This window comes from Ranitomeya imitator, chromosome 7 (genome assembly GCF_032444005.1).
Source record: "Ranitomeya imitator isolate aRanImi1 chromosome 7, aRanImi1.pri, whole genome shotgun sequence".
Taxonomy (NCBI): domain Eukaryota; kingdom Metazoa; phylum Chordata; class Amphibia; order Anura; family Dendrobatidae; genus Ranitomeya; species Ranitomeya imitator.
In genome coordinates, this window is record NC_091288.1 from 31,397,201 (window position 1) to 31,410,570 (window position 13,370).

A 13,370-nucleotide genomic window follows, 5' to 3' on the forward strand; every position below is an offset into this window, starting at 1 on the left:
GCCCAAGTTTGATTCGACATTCGGATTGCACTTGGCCATGCTAGTCAATGAATGCGTGGAAACCATCGGACTGCACTCAGATGAGAGTGCAATCTGATTTCCGCTCACTAAAAAGAAGATGGAGAACAAAATTTCTCCATCTTTTCCATTGTCTCAGTGCCTTAGTTTCAGATTTTCCTCAAATGAAAGTGACCCTCCTAGTAACACATGCTGCGTTTGAGGTTTCTGCATCCACGTGCAGCAGCCTATACTAGCTCTTACGCATTGGCACACATTCATTCCTGTAGTGTTTCCTCTTCTACAGCTTTTGATGGATTATGTGCTTTCCTCCCTATCTACAGCCTGAGTGACCTGCCCTCCCCAACAGCTTAAATGCTTTCCACCCTCTCTTGTCTTTTACAATCCACTCCCTGCTGTTATTTCTAACCCTGAGAGAAGGGAGGAGGAGAGCAGAGAGCACCGGAAGCAGAGCTCTCATGCATGTGGGTCAGAGTTTGCACACCATCTTACTGGCTGAAGTACTCTGCAGAAGCAAAACACGAACGTTTTCTAATTTTGTATTTATGGAGCAGATTTTCATTAACATAAATTTTGTACACGGTCTTGCATATTTTCGGATATCTGCTTATGATGTTTGCCTCCTACAGACGTATTATATATGAATATCCCTTTTTTTTTTCCACTTAAAAGCCATCACGAACATCTCAATTTCTTTTCCTTTTATAGGATGGTTGGAATCAATCACATTTTATTACTCCGGTCTCGACATTGGAGCGCGAGCGATTCAAATCCCACCCATCGTTATCCAACAATAATCAGCAAATGTCGCCCATGATCCAATCAGGTGAGCGCTCAAAAAAGGGATCCTACACAATCCACAATGTGAGGTTCAGGAAGTTGTTCTTAAAGGGTTGTCCGTGATCATCAATGTCTGATCGGTGGGGGTGAGATACCCGGTGACCCCGCCAATCAGCTGCTCCCAATGTCGGCTGGAACCTCTCAGTTACAAGCTGCACTGCTCCGTTGACTGTAGAGCGACTGTGACCGGGTCCTGCACATCCGCCTCCTATTAAAGTCAATAAGGCATAGATGTGCAATATCAGACTGCAGCCACTATAGAGTCAACGGAGCAGTGCAGCTACCTAACTGAGCAGTTCCAGCCGACATCGGGAGCAGCTGATCGGCGGGGTCACTGGGTATCTCACCCCCACCGATCAACATTGATGACCTATCCTTAGGATACAGACGCCTATGAACCAAAGTTCTCTATGTTCTTTATCGCCGCCCGTTTTGTCCATTAGAAGTGCGTAGAGACTGCACGGCATGCACCTCTTAAAGAAGACCCCTCACTTGCCATAAATATGGATTTATTAGTGATGAGCGAGTATACCTGTTGCTCGGGTTTTCCCGAGCACGCTCAGGTGGTCTCCGAGTATTTGAGAGTGCTCGGGGATTTAGTTTTCGTCGCCGCAGCTGCATGATTTGCGACTGCTAGACAGGCTGAATACATTTGGGGGTTGCCTGTTTGTTAGGGAATCCACACATGTATTCAGGCTGTCTAGCAGAGGCAAATCATGCAGCTGCGGCAACGAAAACTAAATCTCCGAGCACTCACAAATACTCGGAGACCACTTGTGTGCTTTGGGAATCCCAAGTAACGAGTACACTTGCTCATCACTAATATTTATTGATTTTTTTTGTGTGCAAATGCTGCTGTTCTCCTGAATCTGGCGCTGGTTTTCTTTTTTTTTTTTTTTTTCCTGCGCCTCTCCAGTCATGAGATATGGCCTCCTCTTCCCTAGCCTTGTTGGCCATGTGGGCATGGTCATCAATTCTTCTCTTGGGGTGTTTTCTCGAGAACCACTCCCTCTTGCCTAAAAAGACTAGTTTTTTGTGTAATAGAAAGGGCTATATCTCAAAAATGGAGAGGTGAAGGAACAAAAGAAAACAAATTCAGAAGACTGGGTAAAATAAAATTCCATATTTATGGCAAGTGACAGGTCCTCTTTGTCACTTCACCTCTTTGCAGACCCCCTGTTATATCTAATTTAGATTTTAGATATTGATGAATCAGAAGGGCCCCATATGGTGACATTTGTCCTCGCACCGTTACAGACTAATGAGCTATGAGATGCCGGACACAAGCCCTCATCACAGCAGTTTCGCCGCGCCATTTCTCAAGTGCTTCAGTTCCGACATAGCGATATTGCCTCTTTTGTAATGTTGGCTGATGGTGACAAGCCTCGCCTGATCTCCAGTCCCCGCAGCTTTTGTCTCCTTCACTTCCATTAATGTGCTTGGCAGGCAAGGAGACAGCTTGACAGCTAGCGGAGAATCACATACTAAGATGTATTAGGAAAATCATCTCCGGCCGCCTCAGGCACGCTCCTACCTGGGAAACTCTGTTCAGCAAAATGTAACTACATGCATGTTATTTGGAGATGATAAATCGTAAAACCACAAAATTAAAGAAGTCCTTCTCCACCTTCCATCAAAGCTCTTATCTTCTTAATATAGTGCAGTCATCATATTATACGGCACTGTCTACTTACAATTGCTCATTTTTCTACCCAGATAATTGTTAAACAAAATTGCACAAAATTATAATCGTGACTTTTGGTGTTTTTAGAGCAGTTTTTTGCGCTGTGTATAGAAGTGTAGCCTCTGATGATAATGAGACTGCTGAAAAGACAGGAAGTAAAAGTCTTTAAAAAAATAAAACAAAAGACCAGTGTGAAAATTCATGATATGAACTAAAATAAAAATGACAAAATTGTTTAAAAGTGACAAATAATGCAAAAACCTACGGTAATTTAAAAAAAAAAAAAAGTAATTTTCTGATTTTCTTTAAGCCCCATCAGATTTTGGCTCTGGCGGTGGAGGTTCCTATTTTCAGGAGGAGATGATGTGGTAGTTCCTTCTATGACTGACTGTTTTTTCTTTCTCGGCGCAGTGGGCAGCACGTCGTCATCACCAGCACTGTTAGGAATCCGGGAGCCGCACTCCGGTTACGAGAGAACAACGCAGTCCTCTATGCAATACTACAACAGCCAGGGGGAATCCTTAATCCACAAGGATATGTATAGCGGTAAGCGGCTTCTTCACGCGTCTCAGCGATTCTATCTGATCTGACGGGACAGATTGTGACCGTCCGCCTGCGAGGTCGAGGCCGGGACCTGTTAGTCACGGTTCTCTCTGACTTCTGCGATAAATGCTGCATTAGGCAATGATGCTCGGGGGTCCGTGGTATCACAATGTGGTCGGTGTGAAGCGGAGACCTGAGGAAACGCTTCTCTTTACTCCATCTTTTATTAATAAGCGCTGGGCACGGTGGACTCTTATTAATGATGACCGACACATAGAATATTTTTAAGTTATCGCCAACATCCGTGCTGTCAAATCTGAGAAATGCATTTTACCCGTGAGCTCAGCGGTGCAGGCTGCTCCTGATACGAAGCTCCAAATCCCCTACCCAACTGTAGACGGTCACATTAACCCCTTCATGACCTGACATATTGGGTGCAGGTGTATGGAGGTGAATCCCACTCCATAAACAGCAGGTGCTGCCCACCTACAGCCCCGACACTTGGAGAGGTCTTGATCGCAGCAGGACAACCCCTTGTATTGCTGCAGTTAATAAAAGCAATCGGTTCGGGTACAATGGAAATAATTAAAGTGAGAAAAATGTAAGATCATAATCACTCTGGTACTAGTTAGTATGGCTCTGCACCATGGGAATAGCAAATCATATAAAAAATGTGCACGTGAATCGGTATTCCCCCAGAAGAAGGTGAAGCGGCGAAACACGCATTGGGGATTTGGCACTCCATTCTAGTAGGATTAAATTACTACTCGCCTTAATCTACATCCTTGGTGTTGCTTTACTTTTATGTACTCCCTATTAGATGCGATATTACCTTATATTAGATCTTATCGGTCTTATTCCCACTCAGGGACTTTGTTAATTATATTTATATCTTCTCCCCACTTGCTGTTATGTGGTGCCATCTTTTGGCTAATTGATATATTCATGTTTTATTTTTGTACTAGTCAATAAAATTGTAGTTTTTAATTCATCCTGTGTTTTTTGTTACCGGTTCACGTGCTCATTTTTTATACGATTTGCTGGTCAATAGAAAACGCAGCTTCTAAACCGAGAAGGTGCCCCTTAACTGCCTCCGTCGGCCCATTACAATGCATTTGAGCGGCGCTGATGAGTCTCCATTGCAGTTGAGGGACTAAGACTCCAGGAAAGCCATCTGTATACTCCGATTAAGAGGGGAGTTGGGGTTTACTTAAATGTATATAATTGGGGTTAAAAATCATTTTTGCAATGTGGTTTCATTAGAAATCTTCCACTGTTTGCCTTTATATCCTTTGTGCTCCACTGTCTCTTGCTGGCTGCATAATAAGGGAACTGAGAATCTATCAGTGAGCTCATTCAGATTTAATTACAGGGTTTGTAACAATTTTATCTGTCTTTTATATTTTTTTTCTGAGCTCCCCTCAGCTGATTTATGACCACAGACCACATCAAAGTTGAATGTGCAGCCTGTAAAAAGCTAAATGGTGAAAAGTTTTATATGAAACCAAATTGCAAAAATATTTTTTAGCTCCAAATAAATACATTTGCATAAAATTACTAAATAATTGTCCTTGAAGATGGACAAGCCTTTTAAACTTACAGGTCAGGCTTAAAGACCCCAGATAGATCGACAGCTATCTCCTCCATACACAGAAACACTGAGCTCTGCTGTGTTCCTCTGGAAGAGGCTCATCTCCCTACTGATCAAGAGGATCGGCCAATGGGAAGCCAACAGGCAGGATCCCTTCCTCTCCGATGGCACCTGTCAGGGGTGACTTGGGAGGTCACACTTACCCCCCATATTCTGAGGGCGAATCCCACCAGGTTTAGCTGCATTCACTCCAGAGAGTATTGCCCCCAACAGAACAACATACTTTTATTGCACCAGAAATAAAAAAATATATATTATTAAAAATGAACAATAAAGGGAAAAAATCCTAATTTAAAAAAAAACCAAACAAATGTAATTTGGTATCACCATTAACATAAAAGTCTTAACAATTAAGATATTACAGGCTCCTGTTAGCTGATTGGCCGGGATGTGGAGAGTCCGGCCCCTGCGGTCTATGGGTAGAGCGTCTCCCTTAACCAGCTCCCCCTGGTGGCCATTACAGGCAATCAGCATGTTGTATTTTACACATGGCGTCTCTGTGCAGCAGTTTGTCAGAAGAAACCGCGCTGCAATTGTTATAAAGATGTAAAGCTGCTCAGACGTAGCCGTAAAGTGCTGTGCTCTGAAGCTGAGGAGCAGCGGCGGCCTCAGAGCTGACATCCTCCTGCTGTCACTGACGTCCAGGCCCGCTATCTGAGCAGGATAATGGCCCGCGGCTCAGTCGTCCGGTGTGATGAGGTTGCTGATACCATTTTACCATAAATACTGTGGGAATAAAGCCGGGACTGAATGCAATGTCTTACGCCGCTCATCAGTAATGGCTTGTGACAGTTACCAGAATTTCATTATGTAGCATGACCCCCGGGAGAGGCCGAGGGGTCTGCACGATTAACTCGCACTGCAGAATCCATTCGTGATGGCGCATGTATAGTCAGGCGGGGGCCACAAGCTGGCGATGGCGGATTCCCGGTGACATCATTAATACTCACTGCGGCCGACCACGTGTGAAGGCGAAATATCTGCTGGGAAATAAACTCCAGCATTACAGAGAAAGGGAGAGATGAGCGTTGGCTTCTCTCTGCACCGCTCTGGTGATTGACAGCAGCTTCTCCCTGCCCCGCTCGGGTGATTGACAGCAGCTTCTCCCTGCCCCGCTCGGGTGATTGACAGCAGCTTCTCCCTGCCCCGCTCGGGTGATTGACAGCAGCTTCTCCCTGCCCCGCTCGGGTGATTGACAGCAGCTTTTCCCTGCCCCGCTCGGGTGATTGACAGCAGCTTTTCCCTGCCCCGCTCGGGTGATTGACAGCAGCTTCTCCCTGCACCGCTCGAGTGATTGACAGCAGCTTCTCCCTGCACCGCTCAAGTGATTGACAGCAGCTTCTCCCTGCCCCGCTCGGGTGATTGACAGCAGCTTCTCCCTGCCCCGCTCGGGTGATTGACAGCAGCTTCTCCCTGCCCCGCTCGGGTGATTGACAGCAGCTTCTCCCTGCACCGCTCGAGTGATTGACAGCAGCTTCTCCCTGCCCCGCTCAAGTGATTGACAGCAGCTTCTCCCTGCCCCGCTCGGGTGATTGACAGCAGCTTCTCCCTGCCCCGCTCGGGTGATTGACAGCAGCTTCTCCCTGCCCCGCTCGGGTGATTGACAGCAGCTTCTCCCTGCACCGCTCGGGTGATTGACAGCAGCTTCTCCCTGCACCGCTCGAGTGATTGACAGCAGCTTCTCCCTGCCCCGCTCGGGTGATTGACAGCAGCTTCTCCCTGCCCCGCTCGGGTGATTGACAGCAGCTTCTCCCTGCCCCGCTCGGGTGATTGACAGCAGCTTCTCCCTGCACCGCTCGAGTGATTGACAGCAGCTTCTCCCTGCCCCGCTCGGGTGATTGACAGCAGCTTCTCCCTGCCCCGCTCGGGTGATTGACAGCAGCTTCTCCCTGCCCCGCTCGGGTGATTGACAGCAGCTTCTCCCTGCACCGCTCGAGTGATTGACAGCAGCTTCTCCCTGCACCGCTCGGGTGATTGACAGCAGCTTCTCCCTGCCCCGCTCGGGTGATTGACAGCAGCTTCTCCCTGCCCCGCTCGGGTGATTGACAGCAGCTTCTCCCTGCCCCGCTCGGGTGATTGACAGCAGCTTCTCCCTGCACCGCTCGAGTGATTGACAGCAGCTTCTCCCTGCACCGCTCGAGTGATTGACAGCAGCTTCTCCCTGCCCCGCTCGAGTGATTGACAGCAGCTTCTCCCTGCCCCGCTCGGGTGATTGACAGCAGCTTCTCCCTGCCCCGCTCGGGTGATTGACAGCAGCTTCTCCCTGCCCCGCTCGGGTGATTGACAGCAGCTTCTCCCTGCCCCGCTCGGGTGATTGACAGCAGCTTCTCCCTGCCCCGCTCGGGTGATTGACAGCAGCTTCTCCCTGCCCCGCTCGGGTGATTGACAGCAGCTTCTCCCTGCCCCGCTCGGGTGATTGACAGCAGCTTCTCCCTGCCCCGCTCGGGTGATTGACAGCAGCTTCTCCCTGCCCCGCTCTGGTGATTGACAGCAGCTTCTCCCTTCACTTCTCGGGTGATTGACAGCTCTCGGCCGTGTGTGCAGTTGTTGTCGACGGGAACTAATCGTCTGTTGTCCTTTCAGGGTCCAGCAAGGCGTCTCCCATCTACATCAGCTCCTACTCGTCACCAGCACGGGAGCAGAACAGGAGGCAACAGGTGAGCAGCCGCTCCAGGGTTTCATTGCATCGATTGCTGTTCACAATATGATCAAAGGTATTCAACTGGGGTCCTACTATTTAATAAGGGGCCACAGCCCACCCAGGAGAGGTCTCTGTTCTTGAATGCAGCTCATCCACAGTTACATTCCCATCAGTCGGACCACCGACGTCCCCCCATCCCGGCACTAATAAGGGTCCTTCCATACAATTCCCTGTGGAATTTGTCCCTGTTCACACTCGGCACCAGCTGTGCGGATGGAGTGGAGAGAATTGCAGAATGTTTCCGCTGATTTTTTTTCAGTACCTGTCCCTTTGTGTTGCAGATTTTCACCCCTTTTAATGTAAGGCAATCAGTATAACTTTACCAATGTGGATCCACCGCGAAATCCCCAAATGTCACCTGCACATTTCACCCTGCGCCAGATCTGCGGAGGGAAAATCTGCAGCGTGTCCGTCACATGTGAACGTGTCAATACACAGATACTGCTGCTGATCCGCACGCGGTTTATGGTTTAATTCTCCGTCTTGTACCGACCCGTCCTAAAGCTTCGCACCTGATGGGTTTAAGCTTCTTTTTTCTTTATTCTTAAGGATAATGAACCCGGCGTACCACGGCGAAGCTTCTGATGGGCTGGAATGTAAAATAATCTGAATTTATAGATTGAATATTTCAGCCCTTTGCTTTTTTCTGCCTTCAGCAATCATTACGTCTGATATCGCTGGGACGTTCGGCCGCTGTTTAATGATTAATTTTGTGTAAGGTGGAAAACTGAACCTCCGGCAGCGAAGTCCACCTGTTCCTAGAAGCCTAAAAATCTGACATTAAATTACGCGAGGGGACATTTCCAGGGGGTGTACATCAATGGCTGCGGCGCTCCCCGTTTTCTGCGCTCGTTCTTGGATCCGCTGCGGCTTCTTAAAGTCTCATTCAACTGTGCAACTCGCGGAGTCCGAGCTAAAGCCTGAGTGTTTGTTGTAGGGGATCCGGGGCTCGGCGCCTGTTCTGGGAATCCACCTTCTGAAAGGATAAATCAACATCCTCATGGATGCCGCCTGCGAGCGGAAAGAAGCGTGCAGCATATCTGTCTTATCTGCCACTGGCAGCCGACAGCCAGCCTGATGCCATCTAGTGGTCATTTTAGGAGCTTACTTTTTTTTTCCTTTTTTTTTTTTTTAAACATTTGGGGATTGTCTTCTAACACCTGGACCCGTGCACAATATTGTACATTGGTATACATCAGAAATATTGTCATTTCTAGAAGCACTAGAGTTCTTAGTGTCATAGCGGAGACTTCTGCCTTCATCCTCCTCTCTACACTATGTGCTGGGGGAATATTGGGAGAGATCCGCAGTGTATGGAGACTTCTTACAAGTAATGATACATGGGGGGGGGGGGATATATGCGAATTGGAGACTCCCATAATGGGGCAGAGACCCGTCTGTAGACTGCGTCTGGGTAATGTTTCATCACTTGGTTGCCTAAAGGAGCGCTCATAACTTAGAACAAGTTGTCATCTGGTCCCTTCAAAAATGGTAGACTTGGATAATTCCAAAAAAAGTTTTACAGTTTCGGGAAAAAAAAGCTACCTGTCCCCCAGGCCGCAGTTTATCTAAAAAGAATGCAAACTGTGCTTTACTCCCCTTCCCCAGGTCCTGTTCTGAGTCTCTCTGCTCCCGCCGTACTTTTTTGTCTGCAGCGCTAACGTCACATCAACAGCTGCCGATCAGTGAGTTTAGCGGCTCATGACGTCCGCTCGGGGAGAGATTCTGAGCTCACTGATTGGCTGCAGCGCTGCTGACGTGACCTCAATGCTGCAGACAATACAGAGGCAGCGGTGGGGACTCTGTGTTGATGCATGCCAGGGTGGGTTTAGCATAGGCTTTCTTTTTTTTTTTTTTATAAAGAAAATGCAGCCCCAGGGACAGGTTTTTTTATTTTTGAAACTGAAAATCCCCTATTCAGGGATTCACTCAGAGTTTTTTTGCTGAGTTTTTTGAGTAGAAACTTGACAAAAATGATTCAAATCCATCTAAAAAAAAAACAAAACTTTCCGGTCTGTAGTTATGTGCGCACATAGAGGGATTTTTTAGGAGTTTTTGGAGCAGAAACAGACTACAGATCCTTCTCAGATATGCAGAACCCTCAAAAACAATTTATTTGGAGTTTCTGCTCCAAAATCTCACCAAAAATACTCACTATGCTCAGTCCCTTAATGTATATGGGGGTCTTTGGTTGTAGTGGGATACTGGCTTTCATTAAGAGATCCAGAGGTGTATGGACACACGTCGTCATTGTTCCATAAGGAACAAAGAAAAAATCTACCGTAAATTGGCAAATCTAAATAAAAGCCTAAATTGAATAGATAAAAATGATGATATTGCTAAACTATTTTATTATATTGCTATTATTTGTTTATATTCATATCTTTCTACTATTACTATTATTCTATGTACTAATATTATTCTCACATTATTTTATTACTAATATTCTATACTGTCAAATGTTTTTTCTATATACTAATATTCTTTGTTCTTCTTTTACTTTATTATTCTGTTTTATTTTATTCTATATTATTATTTTATTACTATTCTATATTATGTTATTATCATGCGATATTTTTTGTACTATTCTATATTTTATTACTATTATTCTATATTATTGTTTTATTGCTATTCTATATTTTATCACTATTCTATATTATTGATCATAATTACTGTTCTATAGTATTTTATAACTATTATTTTATATTATTACATTCTTATAATATTTTATCACTTATCCTATATTATTATTTTATTACTATTATTCTATATTATTATTTTATTACTATTATTCTTTATTTTATTTCTATTCTTATATTTTATCACTTATTATTCTATATTATTTTAGAACTTTTATTATTCTATTATTGTTGTAGCATTACTATAGTAAACTATACCATTGCCTTCTTCTTCGTGCAGCCTCATCAACTATATTATAGCCCCGAAGATTCAAATAGGAAAAATTATGACTCCTACCGGTTGTATTTGCAGTCTCCGCACAGCTACGAAGACCCGTATTTTGACGAGCGCATTCAGTTCACGTCAACGGCCGATCAGAATGCACAATACGGACTAAAATCAACCACAAACTATGTTGACTTTTACTCCACTCGGAGACCTTCCTATAGATCAGAACAGTACCCGGGGTCTCCGGACTCCTGGGTGTGAGATCGGGGGGGGAAGACCGCTCCACGGACTCCGTACTAGTAATCATGCTTGACTCGATTTTTTTTGAATGGCCTTATTTGATGTTTTTTTTTACGGTTGGAAATAGAAAGTGAAATAAAAAAAAAAAGAGAAGGACCATGGTGGACGTGGTAATTTTATTTCAGAAGGTTTAGCCTGGACGAGCGGAAATGAAGCAAGAAGGATGTTTTTTTTGTTTGTTTTTTTTTGTTGTTGTTTTTGTTTTTCTTCAGTCTTTTTTTATTTTATATATTTTTTTTCAGTCTTATTTTTTATATTTTTTTTATTTTTCTCTTGCTCTTTTTGGTTGTAGCTCTTGCTGCTTGTAGTTCTGTAGTTTGGTGATGGTGCAAGCTATGTGAGGGAAGGTATGCGATTGATGGAAAAAAAAATGATTCTTGGGGAAATTGTCTATGGTCAAATCAAATCTTGATATTTTTTTTAAATGTGAATAAAGTCTCGTTCCAATTAGTTTGTACAGAAATACGGATCCAATGAATGCTTCTTTGTTTTATTGTTACTCGGTGTCAACCTTGTATGCTATCCTGTCTTGTAAATTTTTCTCACCAATGTAAATATAGCAATGCATTACCAGTCGCGGGTGCCATCGTTTGTATTGCAGTGTATCATTTGAAATCACTGAAAATCCAGAGATGTAAATCACTATATTAAACGCTAACATTTTTACACATAGATTCATTTAAGAATAGAAGATAATCTATGTTTTGTCCATTCCCTGCTCTTTCATAAGTCTCACTGCCATTTTCTATGCACATGGAAGATGAAATAAATGTGGACATGTCATCCACGGAAAATCAGCCTGTGTACCCGTCTGCTCCTCTGTTAGTCGTGTATGTGTTCTTAGTCGTGTATGTGTTCTGTGTGTCTGCTGATGGCTATTTGTCCTGATCAGGTCTAGTAATTGCACGTTAATTTTACAATATATGGTGGCATGTGGATAAATACCTTGTTAAAATCCCCGAGTTCCCCCAATTCTGATGCCGTTTTCTATTTTGCTGTGTGTCGTTCCATTGCAAAGATATTCACATTTTTCTTTTGGAATACACTATGTGAAATCTCTACTTGCAGTCCAACTGGGCATTCCTTCAGAGGCTTCTGTTATGGATGTGTGCTTTTACTCCTCCCTTCCAGATTCTGCCAGTCACAGTTGCTAAGCTATGATTGGCAGCGTCAGGGACGGTGTAGTGAAAGCGCACACCTCCAAAGAAGACTCTGTAGAAATGCCCAGACTGAAAGCAGAGATTTCACATACTGCTCTCAAGAAGAAACAAATGTGCATATCTCTGCAATGAAGCGACGCAGCGCAAAATGGAAAAAATCTGCAGAATCAGGGACGCTCAGGCATTTTTACTAGGTATATAACTTAATTTTTTGAGCAAGTGACAGGTCTCCTTTAAAAAGAAATGTAGTCTGGGGTTGGGAAAAAAATGTTTTTTTCCTGCCAAAACAGCACTTAACTTGTTTAGGGTTCTTTTTTGATAATGTAGATCATCCCTATACTAAACACAGACAACAAATATCCTTGCACATCCTCTTTTAATCTTTTCCTTTTGTTTGAGTATATTGTTGTATTAGAATGAGACATACGGTATATATGGAAATTTCCTCTGCAGCAGAAACCTCCCCCCTTTGCCTTATATGCAGTAGGACAGGTTATCACTAAGGCTGGGGTCACATTGCGTTATGACAGTCCGTTAGACGGACTGTGTTACACCGCGGCATAACGTTAACGCTGCCATTAACCCCTATTATTGGGCGCATCGCTAGCGATGTGCCGTCATTCAGTGACGGAGCCTCGGACGCGGGCTGCAGCATCTGAGGCTCCGTCACCGATAGCACAGATGAAACATCGTGGCGTGTATGCTATAGCGTCAGCGCTATGCGTTGAACAGGCTGCTTTCACGCAGTATGAACCTGGCCTAAGTCCTTCTCCCTTAGTTAATGGACTGGGCCTTCAGTCCGCCAACAAATAAAACTGGGCCGTTCATTATAGACTCTGTTAGCTCAGAATGACTGTTCAAAATAAGTCTCGCGGCTCAGTGCTTCTCGGTGGGGCCAATTATTCACATACACCTTCCCGCCTTCTTGTTTTCCCTCTATCTCTACTCCCCTATTCTTTTATTGACGGCTCTGGCTTCATAGTGGCAGAGATAGATGGAAACCAAGCAGGTGGAAGGTGTATTTAAAGGATTGGACCCGCAATGAAGCATCGAGCACTTGTACTGGGTTTGAACAGTCATTCTGTGCGGACAGAGTCCCTTTATTCCCTGTGTTCTCTGCAGTCTGACGGTTTCAAGATCATGTTTTCAGAAAATGATCCAGATGGGGAGAGCAACTATATTACGTGTTTAATTTAAAAATTAATGGTATAAGAGCATGCCCACACTAACACTGGGTGCATGTCTGCTCGGCTCCTGCAGTGTCAGTGTGGGCCCGCTCTCATCTCTCTTGCTTTCTCTCCTGTCTGCAGTGGTTGCTTTCTCCCGTGTGCAATGAGTAGGTGCTGTAGACAGGAGAGAGGGATAAAAGCGTGCCCACACTGACACTGCAGAAGCTGAACAGACGTGCACACAGTGTCAGTACGGGCCTGCTCTCATCTCTCCTGTCTATAGTGGTCACTTTCTACTGTATAATTCTGTGCAGGTTACAACTAAGGGGCATATTTGGCCCTGAAACGTGTAAACCGATGTCTGGGACCCCTGCTATTTGTGCCATTTTTTTCTATT

General features: G+C 44.8%; 1 protein-coding gene across 14 annotated transcripts in view; it reads left to right on the forward strand.

Moving 5' to 3' along the window:
* PKP4 (plakophilin 4) overlaps positions 1-11,441 on the forward strand; it is a 252,906-nt gene extending 241,465 nt beyond the window's left edge. For 10 of the 14 annotated variants that reach the window (XM_069732987.1, XM_069732985.1, XM_069732981.1 and 7 more), the window contains 4 exons: positions 727-844; positions 2,954-3,088; positions 7,320-7,393; positions 10,357-11,441. In XM_069732987.1, coding sequence (XP_069589088.1) covers positions 727-844; positions 2,954-3,088; positions 7,320-7,393; positions 10,357-10,605 — 576 coding nt within the window. In that variant the 3' untranslated portion in view covers positions 10,606-11,441. Of the gene's footprint in view, positions 1-726; positions 845-2,953; positions 3,089-7,319; positions 7,451-10,356 lie in introns of all 14 variants that reach the window. The other 4 variants (XM_069732990.1, XM_069732995.1, XM_069732991.1 and 1 more) reach the window with 3 other exon arrangements.
* The last annotated feature ends 1,929 nt before the right edge of the window (positions 11,442-13,370 follow it).